A 23,157-nucleotide genomic window follows, 5' to 3' on the forward strand; every position below is an offset into this window, starting at 1 on the left:
AAAGCAGGTAAGCTTTTGTAAGATTTTATGTAGCTATTATGTTACAGATGTGCAGTAGAACAAGAATAGTTAACTGATGAGTTAGGGATCATCTTCTGAATTAAGAAGAAAAGAAAAAGAAAAACACAGACTACTTTAGCTATACAAACAGAATGGATCTGAAACACAAAGCTTTCCAAATGCACTCACAGACTTTTAATGCTTTCATCTACAGCCTCAAGTTCTGCTGGAAAAATATGCCAGCATGACACTTTTGAAAAATACTTAAAGGAGAAAGTTCTATACCTGCTTTTTGTCCAAACTCAACAAGGAGACTATGAAAATTCCAAATTTAACTCCCAGATCTACCGGAAAACCACGCACCTTTTTTGTTTCCCATGGGCAGGTTGGTACTCAGTAAAGATGCAAAGGAGCTTTGCTTTGACAGCTGAGCCTTAGCTGCCAGTGCATTATTCCACAGGGCTTTTATCAGCATGGATGCCAAATACAAGGTCTGGAAAGAAAACCAGGGAAAAGTACCATTAAGCAGCAGGTTTTGGATATAAAGATCCACTGTTCATCTTTCTCTACGCCAATATTACAGCTCACCAAAATAAACTCATCAAAATAAACAAATCAACTAACTAATGTTGTGTGAAACACATTCTAACTTCAGACAGGAAGTTAAAATCTTCTGTCAGTGGTTATGAAGTCTTTGAAAATCTCTAAAGATTAGACTTCAAAAGCCAGAAAAGGTGTACTTGAAGAAACATGACAACTTTACTCATAGAGTTCTCCCTTTCTGCATTAGTGAATATTCCTTTTATTGCATTCCTTCAGGAAGACAAATCCATAATTGTTGTTTAACAGTCTCATTTACTTGCTTTTCTCATGACAGCGATTCTGTTGGCCTTGTCTTTACCTGTTCAGTGTGAGCACTGGGATGAAGAGTTGAGACAAGGTTAAGAAGGTGTCTAAGCGGGACAGGGTCCAAGTTTTTGATCAAAGAAGGAAACAAGTCGTGTATGTAACGACTGCAATGCTTCAGCTACAAGGTACAGACAGAGAAAGTAACAGGAACAGCAAAATAAACAAATCAATCAAATATTGTAGCAAATAAACATATTTGTACAAATTCTCAGGAAGCAGTTATTGAATGATTCCAAACTCCAGCAGATTTGCAATTCTGACTAAAGTTATTTTGACACTGTAAAGTCTGCAAATGTACCAATCAAATGTAACAGTTCCTTCCTTAGTTCTAGTTCTGAGAGATGAGGTGAAAAGAAGAACTGGAAGTTTGTTTTGTGTTTGAACTTAAATACAACTTCTAAAATATTCGTTTATACGGTAAATCTTGAGGGAAGCAGTATTTGCAATGATTACCTTATTAGCAGTGGTAAATACAAAGGAAGACTACTCAGGAAGAGACTGTGTGAACTGTGTGAGGATTATAAAGAATTCTTTTGTCTTTCCAGTAATGGATGTCAAAAAACACGGCAGTGTGTTCAGCTAACTACTCTATTTCCACATTAAAGTACCAGGGCTCCTGGATGATTCCTCTTTGGGTAAATGCTGCTTTTCAGAGTCACTTAAAAGAGTTTCATTATGTTTGTTAAGATGTTGTTATTCAAAAAATAAAATAATGGTTACAGGAAACTTCTAGAAAAAAATTCTTACATTGGTTACCACACATGCACCTCAAAAGAGGTTTTTTTAATTCTTCATTTATTTAATTTTGCCTTCCTGGCATGAAAATATCTGTGTCAGCAATTTACTATGTACAGGATAGTACAGTCCAACTTTCACAGGATTCACAGCAGAGTGAAATCACGTGGGTTCTATACAAGGAAGCATTTAAACATCTTGAGATAACTTCAACTTAGGGAAGATGAGTTTTTGTGTAAAAGTACATTTAAAAAGTGGAAAATACACTTTAAGGTCTTCTATTCTTTTAGTCTAAAGGTGTTGGGCTTCTAACAACATTGGAGGTTTAAGCCTTTGACAGGAAGTAATCAGGATGTACTTAATTCTGATATCAAACATATTTTGAAAATGTCACTCTGCCAAAATGAACACTTAAACTGTAAAAGGATTATCAATATTAGGTAATTATATTATTCTTAAAGCAGTATAAAATGTATTAAAAAATCCAGAGGTCTAACACTGTGTGAGATGCTGTGTGGAAACATCAAGGAAGTGAAAATATTGTTCTAAAAATGTAGTGTGAAATAAGTAATTATTAATTACTCTAATACAGAAAAGTGTTGGAGCAAATGCTGTTCCAATGAGCATTTACTAACATTCCAGCTGCATGTTTTAATGACAATAGACCACACTGGTTTCAGAATGCGCGTTCAGTACTACTTGATTGAAAGAAATTACAAAGAAATATTGAACACATTAAAAACCCTCTTTAAATTCTACCCTGTGTAACAGTGTGTTCCCTAGGCCTGCTCAGACCTATTGTATTCAAACCCCTAAATAAAAAATGTCACAACCTAAAATAACAAGCACAGCGATCCATTAAAAGTAGCACACAAATAAATCTTCCTGAAGGCAAAAAGCCTATCAGAGTTTCCAGCCTTAGCAAGCAAAAAATAAAATTTCAGTGCCTTCTATAGATTTTAACACCAGCAGAGGAGCACAGCTGTAAACTTCACTGCCACAATTTTCACCTGATTGTTCCCACCAGGAGTACCAGAAATGGAAGCTACAATACACAGGAGCAAGGCAATTTTGCACAATAGTAAAAATATTGCAACTACCCTCCAACCTTCATCCCCATTCTTGGTGAAAACACTGTCCTTGCTATACAACTTCATTTTTTTCCTTTAAAAAAAAGTAGCCAGGGTGATTTTTTGCATCTAATAAATAACCCAGTAACTGTGGCAGTTACCTAACTTGACATTTTGGTCAGCAAAATCCTCAGGCAGCCAAGAAAACGCAAAAAACTCAACTTTAGGAATGTGAAACAAAATCAACTTATTTTATATTGTTTTTCTTTTATCACTCCTGCAATTACAAAAATTTGATATATACCTGTGCTGCAGCCCAAATACAGTCTATATGTTGAGTACTAAGTCTCCCTTCAGCTGCAAGAAAATTCAGAATCACTTGGCACTGTTTGATGATCTGCAAAGTGAGAACACAGTGAGGAAAGATTTACTAGAACAACAAGTTAATGCTCCATGTTTATACCAAATTAACAGTAATTAAATACAAACCTCAATATGTAAATTTGGTCCAAAAATGTGCTCAACTACATTGTTGCTGATAAGCCAGTCTGCAAGTTCTTTTGCAATTGACCTGGAGATGAAATAAGAGTGGAAATATAAAATTATCTCCCTGTAATATTTACTCTGTGCTCTTCCCTAGCATAGCACATCCTGCAAGTTGATATCTGCAGTTGTAGTGAGGGCACAAAAACCTTCTGAACACAAACCATAGTCAATGTCCATTTTTCCAAGCAGAAAGCAAATGATTTCCATATTTCTTTTCTTTAACTGGAAGACTAAGACCAAATATCAACATTTCCCCTCTGGATCATCAGCAAACATAACCAATCATTCTACTAATTTTATTAGTTAATGCTCAACAGACCACGTGCAAACAATTCCAAAGACCTCACAGGTAAAATATTGACACTGCTATTTAATCCAAGTTTATAATGAAATTCCAAAGTAATGAAATGTAGCTAAAGGTGGGAGTGACAGAAATTATTTTCTAAAGAAGCCATGTACATAGTTTTAGATTCTCTTACACAAATGGCAACTCTCCCAAACCATGTTTGCCATGGTCATACTTACACACGTTCAGCACACAGATACTTCCAAATCCTCATTCTGCTTCATCCATAACCACAGGGAATTTACGCACTGCCATTCCATAAGCAAATATTCAAACTGACCAGGATAAGGAAACTGAATTTTCCAAAACAAAAGTTGAACTTCCAGAAAGCACTGCCCTGTCTGGAAAGCAGTGCATAAGCTCCTTTTTATTCCTTCTCTTCAAGCAAACGTTTGTTTACCCCCATTTTGGCACCAGAAGCAATTACAGGACATCAGAGTATTTAAAGCCCAGCCTTTGGTTTAAAAGGCCCTGGAATAACAGTGCTCTGTTTCACAGGGAGGAGAGGATGGAGGGAGGGGTGTCATAGAGGACTTGAGGAAGAGTTATTTTTACCACTTCTCTCCATGTCACATTTATGGTTACTATTAAAATCCAGGACTGCCGAATCTTTATCATGCTCAAGAAGGAAACAGGATTCTTTAGGTAAAAAGAGATTGCCAATGCAGGTTTTCCAAACAGGATTCACTATTCAGGGGCACGCTGCCAGTGCTTCGATTGTTTTGAACTGCCTGATCCTTGTGGTTGAACTCAAGGAGCAAAGTTCCTGTTACCCCACATCATTTCCATATTGTTCTCTTCTAATTCCAGGACATGGGGAATCAAATATTCTCACACTGTTCAAAGATAATGTCCTGTAATTTAAGTCATTTAAGTAATAACTGGCTCGCAAGGTACAAAAGTTTGCCAACAGTTATCATTTACAGCTTATCAATAAATTAGTTCTCACACTGTAAAGTCAGTTTGACAGGGGATCTGCTCAAAGAGGGATTGAAAAGATAAGCTACATCTGTTCCATGAATCCAAGATGTCCTTAACTTCCCACAGCCTCATTTCAAAACCAAACCAAAACCCAACTATCCCCAATACCCAGAAGATGCCCACCCAACCCAAACTTTGGCACATGCACGTTTCTGACTCTACCAGGGCTTGGATTTCTGTCTACCAAAGTCTGAAGAAAGACCTTTCCTTTCTTGCTGGATCTGAATTTTTCAAGGTGTAGCTTTCAGAAGGAATCCTGGATAAACAAACACTGCCAGGCTCACTAGGCAATGCCAGTACGAAAGGACATATTCCTCATGGGGTCTCTTTATCCAAACACTCCTGCTCATGGCACAATATCCATTAGGCTTTATAAGCAGTCATATGTTGCATTTTAACCACTCCAAAGGAAAGAACAAAAGCTCTCCCTCTGGAGTGAGTTCCCTCACATTTTATTAAATTACCATGGCAGTTCTGTCTCTAATTCACACCATGTTTCTTCTGAAAAACCACAGATAATTCTTTTGAAGGAATGCCTTTTTTAATGGATGTATTCTCAGCAGTAACAAACTCTTTATCCTTCTGGTGAGCTCAAGTGTGGTAAAACGACATCTCAGATTTCTGAAGGTACATCAAATGTTCATTTGATATGGATTTGTTGAGGAGGACCAAAAACAAGAGGATCCTTGTGCAAAGCAGAATGAAGCCCTTGTGCTTCCCAGAGAGAACTGTTCCTCCCAGAAACTGAGGGCTGAAAGCATAGCAATCACTACCTTTTAAAATGATCAAGTTATTACTCCCACAAAGTATCTTGCTCTCTGATTTACTAAGGAATATATTTACACTATCAGATTCAAGGATTCATCAAAAAAAGCTGATTTCAGTGCAAATGAAGGATGTCTGACTTCTTTCTGAACACTTCCACTTCAGGAAAGGTTTTCTTGAAAAAAATTACTCTTTCGTATTAAAGGAAATGGCAAGAGTAAAAATCATGTGTTATGATCAAAGCACAGATGTGCTTTTCCCTCTCACATGAAAGCAGCAGCACAAGGAATGGTTTTACAAATTAGATATCCAACTCAGACAGACCTTAGGAGTAAGAGAATTCACCTTGGGAGTAACACATATTAGCTGTTTTTCATGGATTTAATAATTGGATAGCAATAGGAAAAGTCATTTAAAGAACTTGATACTCTCTGGGGGTCTGTGTTGTGGCTGAGGGAGGAGAAGAGAATAAAAACGCAAAGGTAGCAGCTACTCTGGTTTAATTGTCTCTCTCACACTGGAAATGTACACAACACTTAATCCATTTCTCCCCAGAACTTTTCATGTAAACTCACTGATAATTCATGTCTGTCAAAAATAACTGGTTTACTTCCAGGAAATGAAATTCAAGCATTTTTGACATAAGTTTCCCCAGGCATTCCATGAGAGTGCAAGGAAGAGAGTGGGAGCTGTGCAGTTGGTGATATAACCTGATGTTTGGAACTGCACTTACAAAGAGGGGGAGCAGAGCCTGATTTTTGTTCATATCCTCCAGTTTATGCATTTTCCTGGTAAGTCAAAGAACACCTCTCTATGAAAGGACTGGGTTAAAGTCCTAAAAACATTTTAATCTAAAGCTGTGGTGCAATACTTGGTACCCACATGATGACCCAAATCCAGGAACAAATCCCACAGCAAAGTAACCCCCCCTCAAAGGAAACCTTATTTATTCAACCAGTCAATTCCCCACGAAGCAACAAAAACACACCAGCTCAGAGCTGGATGAAATACAACACTGAGTCCTCAACATCACTGAGAAACAGAATATAAAAGCTCCAACGAAAAACTGCAGCTCTGTAACTGGCAGCTTGCAAGGGAGGAACGCTAACACCTCTTGACAACATCACTGAAATAGGATCTACAACACAACAGATGTGAAACCCTGATCTCAACTATTTAGGATCAGAAATGCGAAGAGGATACAGAAGGCACCTTCCCAACACCCATTCAAGCACATGTTTTTGCTTCTGAGCACAAATTTTCCTCTTTGATGCTCTGCAGGCTCTGAAAGCGCCACTCTGACATCATCTGGAATATTTGTTTAACTACTGTGTGGGCCACAAGAAAGAAACATTAGTGAGCTGAGTGAAAAAATGCACTTTTCTTTTTCCCCCCCAAAGAAAATCTGAAAAGATCTCTGAAATTTGGTTGAGAGAGAGGAGAAGAGGTGTTTAAATAAAGCTGCCAGAAACTGAAGTCGGTAAGCTTAAATAAAAATTGAGAAAGCAAGAGTCAACATAAGGTAAGAAATTGCAGTGAAGGGAAAAAGCAACACAGAACTTGCAGTTGAGTATCTCAATAAATAAGGAAAGAGAGGGAAAGAAAGGAGAAGAAACAATCCAGTTCTTTCTGTTCACAGGTGAAAGGAATTCTGGACACCTGAAAGTGATCTGCAGAAAGCTTTTTAAGTGAGGGTAATCAAGGTTTTTAAATGAGTCAGGAAGTTGTCTCAGTGTCAACCTGGAACCTGAAACCCGAATACTTGGCTGCCTGCCAAGAGAAGAGTAAAACAAAATCTCTCTTTACACATGTTATTTCCAGAAGCTGACAGTATCCTCACTAAAGAAAAAAACAACACGTTTTCCTCTTGTGGTCCAAGTAACACCAAAAAAAAAAAAAAAACCAAGTATCTCTCACTTCCTGAAAAGCATCATCATTTTTCACTGTGACATCAGTGAAACAGTTGCAGGAATCACTTATTCAAAGACTTGGAGACTCTTCTGTTCAGTCTCATTATTTTTCGCTTCAGTAGATTTCACACTCCTCAGTACCTCAGATTGCAAAGAATCTGATTCTATCTTTAGAGCCAGGAACAGCTCAATTAAAAGTCCATCTCTGAGGGATATGATGCAGTTGAGTGGCAGAGACATTGCCCACATCTGGACCACGCCCATCCTCAGTCACCACAAAGCCTCAACCTTTGAGAAGGGAGGGAAATGAAATCTCAAAAGACACACAGATAGCTACAGAACAGATCCGTGTGTCTCAGCTTTCTGCTGCTTTCAAGTGCAATTTGTGACATCCAGCGTTTTCCTAGACAGAAGATGCTTTAGAGCTTGTCTTACCATGGAAAAACTGCAGTGAGGAGGATAAAAGTGGGAAGCTACCGTTGGAAAATATTTGCTAAAAAATCCTGATATCAATTCTGAGCAAGGAAGAGCTAGGACTAACTGAAAGCTGGTTTTTTTTTTAAGATACCTCCCGCAAACCCACCTTATCAAGATACAGAAGGAGAAATCCCAAAGGTTGACAGTTCCAAACGCATCTGGAAAAGTCAAAGCATATAATGGGGATGACCAGACATAATGCAGAACATCTTCTTTTGGCAAATCTGCAGAGGCTACAAAGGTACAAAATAAAACTTCAGACTTCCTTTCTCCACTAAGGAAAGAACACAGGAATGAAAAGCTTTCCTTTTGCTGCTCATTCAGTCACTGCCAACTCCCTAAGTGCCTTTTCATCCAAAAATTTCTCATGAGCAGAGTCTGTAATGAGAGGGAAGCTTTGTACTGAACAAACTGGAGAAGTGAGACATTTTCCCCATCCTCCTGCTCCAGCCCTTTCTGATTATTTGGCTGGAAGACATCAGTGATTCCAAAAGATATCTGAAGATGAGCAGCAATACTTGATCCTGATTTGCAACCACCTTTCAGGTGAAACTCCGGAACAACTGTAATGCTGATTTTTTAAAAAAATCACATACTACAAAAGTGGAAAAGAAGGTTTTCTGTTCGTGCTGCATTCCTTTCAAATGACAGCCTGTTTACAGATGCCCCTGCCAAGAAAGTAATATCCCAAAGGAGAATTTGACAATTTCCTTCAGCTTTAAAATAACTCTGATGCTCTTGCAGAGTACATCTGCTCTTCTGCAGGGAAATTTAACCACTCTTCTCTTTTTCCACATTGATAACTTTTCTTTTTTACATTTGACACTGAAAATCAAACAGCTTTGTAACAGGTTTAAGTGGCACAATCACTTGTTACTGTTACCATGACCTAAAAACTACCTCTGTTTCATATTATCAGTGCGAGGGAAGGAGAAGAACAGGATAAAGCTGAGGTTTGTCAGTCCCAGCGTAACAACTCACCCATGAACTGGCAGTGCCGTGTAGGAAACACCCCAGCCGACCTCACATTCCCAACATGTTCCCTCCTGGAGTATTTACTATTTAATTCTTATTCCCAGGGTATTTCCACATCTTCACGAAAGCAAAAGTGCCTTAGATTTTGATTCTCTCTTTTAAAATACCAACATACTCCCACAAATTTCTCTTCAAATATCTATGGTGCTTTTTACATGAAATCTACGGAACTGTGGTCATGACTGCAGCCAGATTTCACTACAAATAGAACTATTTGTAATTAAAGTATCCAGACAAAAGCAAGACACTGCTGCTGCGACAGACTTCCCATTAATGAGCAAAGGGTACTGGAGAGTGTGTCAGTGGCCCCCAAGACAAACAGAGTACATCACCCCCCAAGAGAAACTTTAAAAGTATAGTATGAGTAAAATTCTATAATTTAAACACTTTGCCTGTTATTTCACAAGAACAATTATTTCAAATATCAAAATATGTATTTTTAATTTAAATTCTTGACAGTTATAACATTAAGTTGAGTTATTACAGAAATGAACATTTCCTGGCTGAAATACAATCCCACAGGTCAATCTTCTTGAAGATTTATGTGAGTCCTTTTAAAATTGTTCAACACACCCAAATTATACAAATAATGGCTTTGAAAAAAAAACCCAAAAGCACTGCCTCACAAACTCAGTAGAAAACTAATAACAAGGCTGGGAGCCAGTGATGGCAAGACAAGTCTTGGTTAAATAAATAATCCAGAGAAATGAGAAGATGGTAAAAATTGTATGAAACGGATATGAATTAGCTGGTTCTTATTATATATCACAATGGAAATAATAGCCCATTATAGGTATTTATTACTTCAGGATCTACATTTTTCTAAAGCTTACCTTGACTCTACACTTTAATACAAAAAAAAAAAAAATCCAGAAACATTTAGAAATATTTTATAGTCACCATTTAAAACCATTTATTAACCCCCTGATTAGAATATTTCTAATCAATGTCTCAGATTATCACTGCTCCCCCACTGTGTATAAACCATAGCAACAACAGAGAAGAACTGCAAGCATAGGAAACACTTGAAGTATTCAGAATAAGGTTCCTACTTACGTTTCTGTGTCTGAAACTAATGACTCATTATTACACACATCATTGAAGGTATGAAGTTGATTCTATGGTTAGAAAAAGGAAGAAAAAAATTACAATTTTCTCCAAATATTTGGTGAGGTAGTTTTCTTGTATTTCAAAATAGTATTAGTGACATTAAACAAATTTTTATAAGACTTTATATGTTTTTCAGTAAGTTGTTTAGACAAAATTAGAGAATGAAAATCAGGTATTTTTACATGAAATGAAACTTTCAAACACGTCTGAACTGATACATTTAAGACATTACAGAGGAAAAAAAAGCCTGTTAGAAGTTTTACATCTCTTTTCCACTTCTTCCCTCAGCATCACCTTCCAGACACAGTGATGGCTCTGTATCCAATTCTTTGCATGTACATAACATCTTCTTAAAGATTCTAAATTATGCAATAGAACTTATTTGGCATGTTATTTTTGAAAAAAAAAATTTAAAGGCACAGTAATCTGATTTTTTGAAGTTAAAATTATACTTGTTGCGTAACTTCATCACAATATTTACTCCTTTCTTGAAACAAATCTAGTACATGCACTCTACAATTCAGGTGAATTCACTAATCTTCTCAAATCTTTACACACAGACTTATTTGTGTCTAATCTCAACGATTTTCAGGGGGCAAAAGTGGTTTTGAAGAAACAAAATGGAAAATACGCATTGAAATTGGTGAGACATGAGAGCCTGACTACACAATTATTAATAGATTGGTTACTAATAGAGAATTTCAAATGAAACATATTTAGGCGTGGAAAAACAGATGACAAGAACTTCAGGAAAAGGCTGTTGTGCCCAGTTAGAACTGGGTCACATAAAGCAGTGGAAGCTCACTGACTTTTCTGAAGATTCACCTCCATATGAAAATGTTTTGAAAGGGCTCAAAGAGTGACAGAGTCTTGAACTGTTCCTACCACCAATTTTAAATCCAGGGTCACCATTGAGCAACACTTCCCACACTAAATCCTTCTCCAAAGCAATTCTGACAAATATGTTCTTTTTCATGTTGGGATTTGCAAACAATTTTTACAATAACTTCAACTAAAAGCTCAGAGTTCTGACACAGCAGCACAAGACAAAGCACATGTGGGACAGGGTTGTAACACCTTGCTCTCCCTCAGCTCCTAACAGGTTTTTCACTTCAAGTTTTGTTTCCTTGAATGCCAGAGGGAATAAAATCCTTTTTCATTTTTTACTATCTACAAAACATGGTCAGAAACTAAAGGCACCTGTGCCCAGACACTCAACTGATGCAGCACAAATGTGGCAGGGCAGTTATGAAGGACACAAAGGGAGAAAGGCTTCAGCAAGGAACGCTGAGCACTAAAAAGCATCTCCCGGGTCTCATCTCCAGAGCCAGGCACCAAAGGACAGGAAAAGAAAGTCCTATTTGTGAGGCAATAGTAGAGAGAGAAGGTATTTTGGAGCTGAACCACCTCAACGGGTTACTGAGAGGTGAAATGGAAGAGAAACAAGGTAACAACAAAAATAAAACTTTCCATGAGTTGAATGAGAAAGAGGAATTAATTGTCGCAGTGTTCCAGAGCAGTTTTAAAGACTACTCACATAAAAGAGACAGACTCAGTAACTTAGTAGCATACAATATTCCATTTTTACAAGCTGAAAACTATTGGCTTTCATCTAAAAATACTACAAAATTTTTCTTCTGGTAATACATGTTTGTTATTTAAAAACTCTCATTTTTACAGCAGTATTATCAATCACAACAGGTGAAAACATGTAACTACTTAACACAACTTCACACTCCCTTAAGTGAGCTAAATGCCTGAATAAATAAAGCAGTTGATGTACTCTTATTTTCGGACTTTGTTTTGGCAAGGATACACAAAAAGACATACACTGGTAGTTGAACAAGGAGCATTGTATAAAACCAAAGGAAAGGATTCTAAATCCTTTGTAAAAATCTAATCTAAAAATCTAATGCAATTGAAACTATGCAAAAGTGGAAATATATTTTAAGATCAATTATACTGCGTGGATGTAGCCCACAGCCTTTTTTCACAACCTAGTAATTTACCTGTATGTAAATAAATGTTTACTTTGGTTAAAAGCCAGCAATAATCTGATTAAAAGTACTTACAGATCTCTTTAAATTGCCCTTTATTCAACTGAAAGTACTTCTATCTCTAACTATAGTGAGAAACAAAATCAAGTTTAAGTAAACTTGTATTCAGTGACAGTCCCTCAGTGATTCCACATCATCAGTTAGAAGGGAGAAGGCCAAATATGTTTAGAAAACACAAAACTGAAAAGGCTCAGATGGATAAAAAACTTCACTTTTGCCCTCCTGTGGGACTCTTAATGGCTGTAGGAAGCCATGACAAATCAAGAATGCCCAGTGTCTCTTGCCTGGTGCAATGTGCAGCATTTCCATGGGAAAGGGAAAGATGGGGATTTTTTTTGGTTTAATTGTTTTCTATTGAATGCTGTTGATATTTACCTCTTCAATTCAGACTTCTGCTAATTAATGCAGAAATGCTCTCTCTCGAGAAACAGACTGTACTAACAAACAGAAAATGAGGTTTGTGCAATACAAAACAGCAGCTAATTGAAGCAGAGTCAAGATGCTGCAAAGGTAAAAATGCAAAGAGATTGAAAGCCTTTCCAAACAACAAATATTGCCGTGGTAAGGGACTTCATTTCAACACAGCTGTCACAAACCACGGTTCTAAGCGTGTTGTTTAGCATGTGAATTGTTCAGGTAACGTGAGCCAGTTCCATATGGTGCAGAACACAGCCACCACTTGGACTCAGCTCTCAGCAAACCCTACACTCACCATCATGACTATAATTTCCTAAGGCTGCATGTAAGAGGATCCTGCTGCGTTCACACATTAAAAAACGCCCTCCAAACAAGCCTGTAAATCGTAAATTGCGACAAGAAACACTTTTTGCTAACTGTAATTGATATTTTTTAAAAGTTCTTACTGTTATTTGGCTCAGCCCAGCCAATCTCATTGTTAGAGTTGGTGACATGAAGTATTTGAATGCAAGATCAAGACTTTCTTTATCAAAACACAAGGCTGTATCCAAGGGTTCTTTCACTGTGCTCCACATTAAATCTGCCATGTTCCGGGCTGCACTCTGCCGCAACTCCTGGTCTGACAGTTTACATAAATACCTGGAAGAAATTACAAAAGGAAGAAAAACAAAAAGGGTATGATTCAAACTAGAATGTTCCTGGAGCACCATCTTGATTCTAGCCAAGACGTACGACCAATAGCTCTAAGAATATTCAGCCTTAAAATACCACTATCGGAAGTCGGCAACGATGAAAGAAAAACACCAAGGAAAACCAGAAATATGTAAAATTTTTTACAAAGTAAATAAACTGCTAAAGGATTTCAAACAAGTTAAGTCCTTTCTCTTGCAGTCATCTTAGATGAAGGCTCATCTAATCCTGCACAGTATTCTCTGCAAATGGAAGGCATAAGAAATAATTACTTATAAAAACTAATTTACAGAACCTGGTGGAACCTCAGTCTTACCTAAGCAACTACAAGACCAACACAGAGAGAATCTGGAGTGAAATTCCCGTAAAGTTCACATACAGAACACCAACACAACTGAGAACTTCTTCTGAACGTGTAACAGAAAAACGTTTAGAAACAAGCTTTCCTGAGCTTATTTTGATGCCATTAAAGATGGCACACTGAAAGGTGCATGCATATGAAGTTAGCATAATTAATTTTTTCTGCTGTACTTCAGCGTTTTGAAGTTTCAGCTACATCCAAACTAGATTTAACTACACAGAAATGCGTTAAAAATCCATTTGTTTGACAGCCTCAGCCTGGATCCGTCCTTGGAGACTGGCCAAATAGATGGATGAATCTTTTAAAAAACACACGAGATATTAAACTACACTTAACCAGATTTATGCACCATTCCTTGGCATTTACATCACATAAACATCAGTAAATTTTTTTTCAAAAGCAAAACTACAGGCCCAGATTCTTATTTAGATTATGGTTCTTTTTCACAGCTCTTGTGTAGAGGCCTTAAAATAAACACACTTAAATGATACTTAACACTGTCAAACAGAGAAAAGAGACTTCAGTGCAAATAATCCCAGAGTCTGGAGATGTATGACAGGAATCACAGATCAGTAACAAGAGAACAAAAGAAGGAACATTCCAGGCTAAGGCAATCAGATCCTTCCCTGTTCTTAGTTGTGAAATTTGTCTTCTCATGTGGAGCACTGGAAATCAAATCCTGGCAAGAAAGTGCTACTTTTGTGCTATGGGTTCTAAACAGAAGCAAAGTAGGGATGGAAAGGGAACATTCATTTAAAAAGTCCAGCAGCAAAGCAGGCCCAGTGACCTGCCTTTAACCTACAGACAGGTGAGAGCAGTTACACTCTGAGGGAAAAATGTCCTGGTCTGTGTTACCAAACATAATTATTTGTGATGAGCAAATGAGGTGATTTGTCATCAGCAAATAGTGATGACAGCGCTTGTGTTCCAGCCACCATCCATGTACGTCCTGCCCTAGTGACAAAGGGACATCCTGCATCTCTGCCCAGCTGTGCCAACAGCAAATCAAATATGGAGGATTTATTTTATGGGGGAGGCAGTGAATGAAAGAACCAAGGCCATAATTAAGCTCCCACACCCAACCACAAAAAAGCAGGTACAGGGTTGTGGGATTTTGGAGTTGCTGTCTCTGGAAATGTTCAAGAAAAGGGCAGAAGTGGCACTTGGAGACATGGTTTAGTGGTGAACATGGCAGTGCTGGGTTAAAGGCTGGACTCAGGGGTGCTTTCCAACCTTAATGATTCTATGACTCTCAGCAATATCAGACCAATTTCTCTCCCCATTTTTGTATGCAAATTCCTATCAGCCCTTGTTCCCAGAGCTTTCCCATGTCCATAATGCACATCAAGTCAGAGTCAGTAGTTTGGTGAAGCATTTCTGAAGATCTCAGGCATGTTCAAACACATCATATGAACTCTCTCATTTTACAAAGGACAGATGAGTGTTTGCATGCACTGAGCAGGGGGATGGACACACCCACATAAACAAAGCAAGGGCGCTTTGCTGGCTTCACTCAATTTCTGTAACAGGACTTGGACCTGAAATCTTCCTCATACTACAAAGTTTGGTGAAGTTACTACATGAATCTGGTTTATAAAACAGAACATTTCTTTTTTTACTGCAATATTATCAGTCTAAACCTACTTTCATTTACCCACATTTTTAACCTGAATCAGGCTTGTGTCATATTTTCTGTATTACAGTATTGAGAGTGTGTTGTTAAAAAAACTGCAAGTTATAGTAAGTGAAACTGTGGTGTAGGTGCATTTTCATAGCTACAGAAGTACTTTAACAAAACCTTCTGTTTTGCCAAGGCCCTAACGAAAGCTACAGAGAACAGAGCACTCGTCACCCACCACTCACTCAGCCCAGGTATTTGACACAACTGGGTTGTACTAACCAGTAAAAAAGCAGAAGATGGCAAACTTCTCTTTAGAAGTGTAACTGCAGCCAACACTAGAAAATTTATTGGCACTACTACACTGGTCATAAATCAAACATGATCATATCTTTACTAGAAAGATTAAAACCACAGAAACTTGCAGAGTAGGCCACACCTCATTTTTTATTGTGGAAAGACGCAATGGCCTAAACCTGTCTGCATCAGTAACATTTTATGTTTTTAGAGGTATAACATTATTATTATTATTAACAAAAAGGAAATCTTTACCGAGCACTTGGCAATTAACATCTTTCCCTACACTGACTACCTGTAAATTTGCTGCATTGCCTCATGTAAGAACAGTGGAGGCAAAAGGTCTATTTAACCCAAAATAGCCACTCTAAAAGCGGATTAAAGATTTACCCCACGTATAAAAAAAATGGATGAACCTATCTACTACTGTGAATTCATTTATCTCTTTCTATTTATACTTTTGGCTTTCTCATTAACCTGTGCCAGTCAGTTTGACAATTATGCTGGTGTGAAAAACAAACTCCTTTCACTTCTTAAATCTGCAACCTGACAATTGGGTGGCACATTCTCCATTCCTTGTTTTTCAAAACCTGTGTATTACCATTTCCTACTTATTATCTTCATATCATTCATACATGATATGAATTGCCCTGTCAAAAAAAAAAAACCCTCCTAGACTGTCTCTCCTCTTCTCAACGTAAATTTTTTATTGCCACCTTCTTTGTCACACTTCCTACCACCGAGGTAGTTCTGTTATTATCTGCAGGATGGAAGGATCAGAACTGTATAGACAGTATAGAAATGTGAATGTGTGACTGACTCATATAATGGCTTAATAATAGCTTCCATTCTGTCCTTCATTACTTTTTTAATTCCTACATTTTTATCTTTTTGAGTCTGATGAGCATTAAGTCTTAAAAGAAGAGATGAATGATACGACAGGACCTGTGTAATCTACTTAATCTGGAGTTTTTACCTAAATGAGACTTCCAGAATGAAACATACCTTTTTCATAAATCTGCAAAAAGGATACTCCACGTTTATAGGACCTGTCCTGCCAGCCTGGCATACTTCAAATAATCAATTCATATATAAAATCTACATTCAATTTTTTAAAATATCGGTTTTAACCTACTTAAATTATTTCATTTTGCTGTATTCAGGGATAGAGAGAGTTCAGTTTTAAACATGCAGTTCCATGCTAATGTAACGCTTACAATCACATCTTATGCTTCAGGACTTCAGCTACTCAGCTGTGAAATCATCTTTTTTTCCTTTAATCTGACTCCTTTGGACCACAGCTGCAAAAGGGCATCCAGCAGAATGAGTCAGTGCTTCTCAAGTGTCTGGTTATTGTCTTCTGACCTATCTATTCTTTTTACTTTAAATTTTCAGATTTTTTGGAGGATGGAAATATTTTTTGTGATTAAAACCTTCAAGGCTCATTACAAGAGGTTTTCATGACATGTAGTAGCAAGGAGTAGTTTGGGTACTCCCATAAAATCCATCTCAAGATGAATATTTTTAACAGGAGAGTAATTTGAATTCTCTCAGCTGCATTTTCTATGGGAAGCACCATGGATCAGGAATTGTTTGGAGTTTCCACTTCCTCTGCAGATACCAGTGCTGTGTGCACCCCATGCCACAGCCACACAGGAGCCACTGCCACTTGGAATTTCCTCCCAATGCGCTCCATCACAGAACGTTCTGTTTCTGCTTAACTGGGGCAGAGACAGGAATCCTTCGCAAAAAATGTCTCAGATCCATCTTCAAGCAGGAGACAGCGAGAAGGGGATGAGAGCAGAAAGGGGTGGAACAAAATATGCTCCTGGTCAGTGCTACTGCTGCACTTTCTAAAGGACAGAACTCTTCATTTTCACTTTCAGTCAACAGTCTCACCACTGAAAAACTGCCTTCAAAACACCACTGGTGAGAGCTCCTGCACCCTTGAGACATTCAGGATTTGGAACCCTGGAGAGCATCTCTCATCTCTGATCTTGAGGCACAAAACAGATGGAACCAACACCTTTGCTCATAAAGAGACATCATCAACTCACCCTCATTTATAACTGCAGGAAGTCAGGACTTACTTTCTCAAGTCACTTTTTCAAGTGTCTTTTAATGAGAATTTTGCAATTTTAAATGCAGAATTCTAAGGTATTAGGATCAGTAAGAGCTTCCTTCTGAGGAGGTCAGAATCACTTTGCTTCCTTACTGAAAGATGTACATTTTAATTTAGGTAGTTTTCAATTTAATCCTTTATTTCTTTCCCAAACTGCTTAAAAACACAGGCCCCTCAGAGGCAAGATGTGAATGTCTGTGCTCCACTGGCCAGGCAGAAGGTAACATTTATTCATGTTTTTCTAGGAGCAGCAATAATGACAGCAGGATTGTGCCCATGATCTCTGCAAATTCCAGCAGTGGTCTCCTCTCTACAAGTACACACACTTTGCTGTTTCCTTCATCCACTCCTTGTGGAAATAACCGTAACATAAAGGGTAACCTCAGCTGACTAAAAGTTCTGCTAAGATGCTGGTCAGGTGATCTCTCTTGCTGCTCATGCTGGTCAGCTCTGCAAAATGTACTTCCTGCAGGGAACCTACAGGAGCAGCAACTGGAACTAAATCAGAGTCCCAGGAGCTCATTCTAGACTGAAACCTCCTCCAAGCCCTCTTAGTTTGCAGGGCAGCAGAAGCTCTGCAGGATTTCTTTAAAAGGTGCTGTGCTGCTGTGCCCAGCATTGTATCCCCTTTTTTTTTTTGTCTTTTTCCTGAAGTAAAAGCAGACAGAGACCCAGAGACCCAAGCTGCTAAGGCAAGATCTGTAAGTTTGATAGCCACATGGGGTGAGCTGCATCCATCAAGAGTCATCTTTCCCTGAAGGCATCTGTGTTCACTTCTGTCCCACATAAAGGTACAGCACTAGAGGTTATTTTTGCTCTATGGCCTCCAAGCTTCAGTCCCACTCCATAAGCGAATCATCACTAAAAAAGCTCTGGATTTCATAACACTGAGAAACCTCAGATCCCATCAGGATTCAACTGTGAAAAATAAAACTGGGAGAACATCCCCATCCTGCTCTAAACCAGGTTTTCCATAGATGTATCCCATGTCAGTGTTACCTGATTGATGTAAACCTACTGTAAATTCTACAAACAGACATCAAGGGCATTATTTATGGCAAGAAGCTGCTGACAAATCACATTTCAAACCAGATGCGAATATTCTAATGGGTAAAGAGGAAGACATGAGAACTCCCCCAAAAAAATCTTCTATACATTCCAGTGACCCCAATTACAACTGGAGTTATGAAATAGAAAATGTTTTAAGCATTACAGGATGACAAGCAAGGATTAGCAACAAAAACTACAGGACATGTTATTCTGTCTCCCTCAAGTAGTTCCTTATTATCAGCCTAACTCTAACTGCTGATGCCTCAATGCCCTTTTTCATTTCCATACATTGCAAGAAGACAGGGAAGGCTCGTGACCAAATTCCCAGGAACACCAACAAGCATTAATGGAATATGTATGGAGACAAGCACTTGAAAATCCTCTGCCTGCTCTCTCTTGACTGCCTCATGATTAATGATTACCTTTATAAGATTTCAAAGATAGCACATCAGCATTAAAGGAGTGCACTTGGCTGGACTGTAACTCAAGAGTGATGTGTTTTAATAAAAGATCAAAATACTCTTCTCTCTGCTGGTATGATTTTAGTAGAAACCATAGTACAGCAAAATAGATCGACAGCCAAGCCAGTACTTAAATTTTTACAGTCAATATAAAACCAGACCATTTTAAAATATGAAACAATTCCCAATCTCATTGTTCTGGGAACCTGTTTGTTGCCAATGTAATTATTTTTGTTGAGTGTTATTTTATACTGGTGTAGTTAAGACAGAATAATGTGTGAAGGCCCAGTTTTTGCTATGACCAGTGTAAGCACATTTCTGACATTACAGTTAGAGGAAACCCAGAACCCTGGAGGAGCTGTGGACCGATGCAAAAGCAGTGGCCTGCACCAGGAAAATTTAATGTTGGGCCACTGAAAGGGGAATTAGCTGTGACCACACCCCTCCACCTCCAGGCAGATACACACAGAGATAATTTCATCAGCAGCTCACTGAAATGTTTCTATTGTCCTGAGAAACCCAATAAAAACAAATTGCTTGTATAATTAAATACCCTTACAAGTACTTCAGTTTAAAAGTGTTTTCCATGATAGACAGCTTGATAGAAAGGAAATCTTTGGGGCTGGATATATCTAGCTACATAAAAGTGTGAGTAGACTTTTGATCGCACTTCGGTTCCTGCCAGCTGGAAACACCGAACATCAGAATGTGAAGCTGTGTTCAAACTCAGGATCTGAATTCTCGGTGACTGCAGATTGCTCTTCTACTTACAGCATCTCACTGCAAACTCGATGTACAGTTTTATGAAGGTATCACTCTGAGGGAGACTGTGGTACAATTGAACCTGACCCAACATGTCAGAATGGGGCTGGATGTCACACTCAGAATGTTCTTAACAAGATTGATCTGATCGATACTGAAATCCGATGCAAGGAGCTGCCCAAACTAACTCTAAACATTACCTTCACCCTCCTTGTTGAAATGACAGTCAGAACACCAACCTGTACAATTAAAAGTGTATCAGCTGCAATTAGAAATAGGTGCCGTCAAAAAGCCCCACAAGAAAAATTCTTAAAATAAAAATTTACCTGATAACGTAAGTCCTAAAGGGTATAATGTGCTGCATGACAGCAGGGATGTGTAGCCATATTCTGATCTATAATGCAAAAACATAAATAGATAAAAATTTCATTAATGACATTTAAAGAGATCAGCAAAAAACTGAAATACTGTCGGTACATTTGCACATGCAACCCCCCTTTAAGAAAAGGCTTTCTTGGTGGTTTCCATTCAACTCCTTACTTTTCTAATTTTCCAAACTGTTATCTGAGGAATGCTTTCGTGGCTTATAAAGAGGATTTGTATCTTTCCTGCTAGTCAACTGGAAAATACAAACTTTGTATAAATAGTATCATACTGCCCAGGTGTCTCATTTTTTTATTTTCTGTAATTTCTTTAGTAGGAAAAACTGCTACTCCACCTTGTGGGTTGTTTTTCTTTTCTTTTTTCCTTAAAACGCTACATGAAAATTATTCCACTCTTTTACTTCCTTGCAAACCACTCCTAAACCAAGTAACATTGACTTGTGTTGTTTTCCATCTCAGGGCTTACATATCCTATAAAATGTTTTACAAGCAGTGATTAAGCACAGTTTTTTACTACCTTATTTGCATTTCTCGTATTTACCATTCTGCCTTTACCACCTTAGCAAAGCTGAATGCAGGAAGAAAATATATGCAGAGGAGAAAAAACCCTTGAAACAGCTACTTAGCACCGCTGTGAGGAAAAGCACCAACCAAACAACTTCCACAGGCAAAGTCAGAAGTGCCATCTGCATTTCAAACAGGAATTCTGAGCCTGCTAAACCTGTTACTCCGTGCCAGGTAAGGGATGGAGCACAGATGAAACAGCAGCAGCTGTTGCTCCTGCCCACGTAAATTCAATCATGTGCACGCAGAACCCTTGTGAAAAGCAACCCTGTCACTCACCCAGGGCCCTCTGCATCCCCACCTCTGCTCTTAAAAGAATTTCAGCTTTGCAACTGATGCAAGAAAATCTGCCTAAGGACTCAATTCCACATGCAGAAAATGTATATATTCCTTTTTGACGGGAGAGAAAACTATTAGGCTGCAGTCAAACTTATCACCAGTTTCTTTTCAACATTTCCAGCATTTGCCAAGGAACTTTCTGAGTCAGTTCTGACAAAAATATTTGCAGGCTCACTTTTTACAAGGCAACAAGCACTGCACAGAAACAATATAACCTACTTTGCAAGACAAACCAGCCAAATCTTCACACTGCAAAAAAGACCACATTTGGAATAAGCCTCTGATCCAACTGGCAGCCTCAAGAAGGAAAAAATGCTAACATCCCAAAGATACAAAGTGTCACTAGAAGATGCTTGTTCTAGAAACAGGAATTAAACAACATTTTGACATGGAATTGCAAGGATGACAAAGATACTACCGTGGTTACACTATTTGATTTTTAACACCATGTACTCTGCTTTGAATACAGTATGAAACACCAAAGAAAATACATTTCTTTGTGAAATAAAAGTATGAAATGTTATCATTTTGTTTTTATAGCTTTTACTGTTCACAGAAATTTCACTCTGTATCAATTCAAACTCGTAAGTTGAAATCATGCATCTGTAAACTTGTATTACACACAACCTTCAGCCTCAGAATTCAATTAATGCATCATTTCATATGTTACAAATGAAACTGTGATTTTGAATATGGACTCACATTTGCATACTAAATTGTTTAAATGACAGAAAGTAACATATATAAAATTACATCACCTCGCACCTGTAAAAAGACAAAAAATAACATGAAATTACATCACTTTTTGTTTCCACCTGCTTTTAAGACAAAGTATTCACTGCATCTGTTCTGTTCTCAAGTTTCAACGAGTTTTTTTTTCTATTATTTGCTCTTTATCAGAGGTAATTAATTGCTAGAAGGTAGTGGCTAAAGAACTCCTTCACCTTACAGACTTGAAAATAAATTCCAGCATGGATATTTCAAGGAATCTTTACAAGAATGGCTACTTAACTGCCATTCTCAAGAGCTACTACAGCTGTGAAAATGCATTTAAGGATTACTACACACTGTGGTCTGGCTTTACACATTGGGAACAAGTTAACAATTGACGCTGCAGAGTTCTTATTGGAATAAATATCTCTAAATCCCATAAAATCAAATGCTCTGGGATAAAACCAAGTCAGATTAGCAGAGTTCTTGCTGAGACCACCAATTAACTAACCCTTGCTCAGTTTTGTGAATGCTGCTTTTTGTTTTAGTGGAGTTTGGTGTATTGGTCCACAATCAGAAAAATTTATTAAATTATTTATATTTATCTAACTGATATGAACTATACAGTGAAATGATATAAAAACCAAAAGAGAAAGAGAAACATTATAACAAAATCCTAAGTTCATGCATCATTATAGAGGGGGAGAAATACCTTTTTTTTTTTTAAATATTGGCAAGGTAAAATGTATTTTGTCCAAAAAATTAGCTGCTTCATTTGGCTGTAATAAGTATGTTGCATTTGAAAGGCAGCAGCAGTGCTACCAAGTACACTGAGTGACATCAAAATGCAGCAAGTGGATGAATAAAGCACATTACAGCTGGAATATTTTCTTATATTTTCTGTAGTGAACTGACATATAAATAACATCTAAATATAATTTTTTTAAACAGTCTTCCTCCAGCTCACACACAGATTTGCCAGCAAAGCCAGAGTACAAAAGAAAGGTGCTCGCTGAATGGGAAAAGATGCAATGCTGGAAGAGGCTGAAGAAACAGTTCTTTTGGTAATGGTTTGGGTTGAATTTCATTTTATCTGCCAAGTTTAACCATAGAACTCATCTAAAACAGCTGCAAAAGCCAGCTTAATGGGTTACCTACTAGAACCAAAGAGAAATGCAAAGTTGCTAAGTAACTGAAAGGAGAAACTTGGCTGAGAAGTATTTTGGAATAGGGCACATCACTAAGAATAAAGAAAATAAACAATTTATGTGGAGAAAAATAAAGACTTTCAAAAAGGAAAAAGAAAAAAGGCAGTTGCACTGATATGGGATACTCAGGAAATGGGATTTGAAGTCAGAATGCTGGTTTAAAAACATGCTGGTGTGATAGGGAGCTGCCACTCATTGTTCAAGCAGTTTTGCCCCTTCTCACAAAAAATAAA

General features: G+C 37.8%; 1 protein-coding gene across 6 annotated transcripts in view; it reads right to left on the reverse strand.

The window, feature by feature from the left end:
- The window catches only part of LOC121673500 (ubiquitin carboxyl-terminal hydrolase 34), a 91,381-nt gene that overhangs the window by 40,160 nt on the left and 28,064 nt on the right, over positions 1–23,157 (reverse strand). For all 6 annotated transcript variants that reach the window (XM_042046839.1, XM_042046843.1, XM_042046841.1 and 3 more), the window contains exons 6-12: positions 20,046–20,113; positions 12,805–12,997; positions 9,831–9,892; positions 3,204–3,285; positions 3,019–3,111; positions 902–1,027; positions 364–493 (exon numbers count right to left, since the gene is read on the reverse strand). In XM_042046839.1, the coding sequence (XP_041902773.1) occupies positions 364–493; positions 902–1,027; positions 3,019–3,111; positions 3,204–3,285; positions 9,831–9,892; positions 12,805–12,997; positions 20,046–20,113 (754 nt within the window). The remainder of the gene's footprint in view (positions 1–363; positions 494–901; positions 1,028–3,018; positions 3,112–3,203; positions 3,286–9,830; positions 9,893–12,804; positions 12,998–20,045; positions 20,114–23,157) is intronic.

This window comes from Corvus kubaryi, unplaced genomic scaffold, assembly GCF_017639235.1.
Source record: "Corvus kubaryi isolate FWS band 111438036 unplaced genomic scaffold, C.kubaryi_AGA036_p1.0 65465, whole genome shotgun sequence".
NCBI classification, from domain to species: Eukaryota; Metazoa; Chordata; class Aves; order Passeriformes; family Corvidae; genus Corvus; species Corvus kubaryi.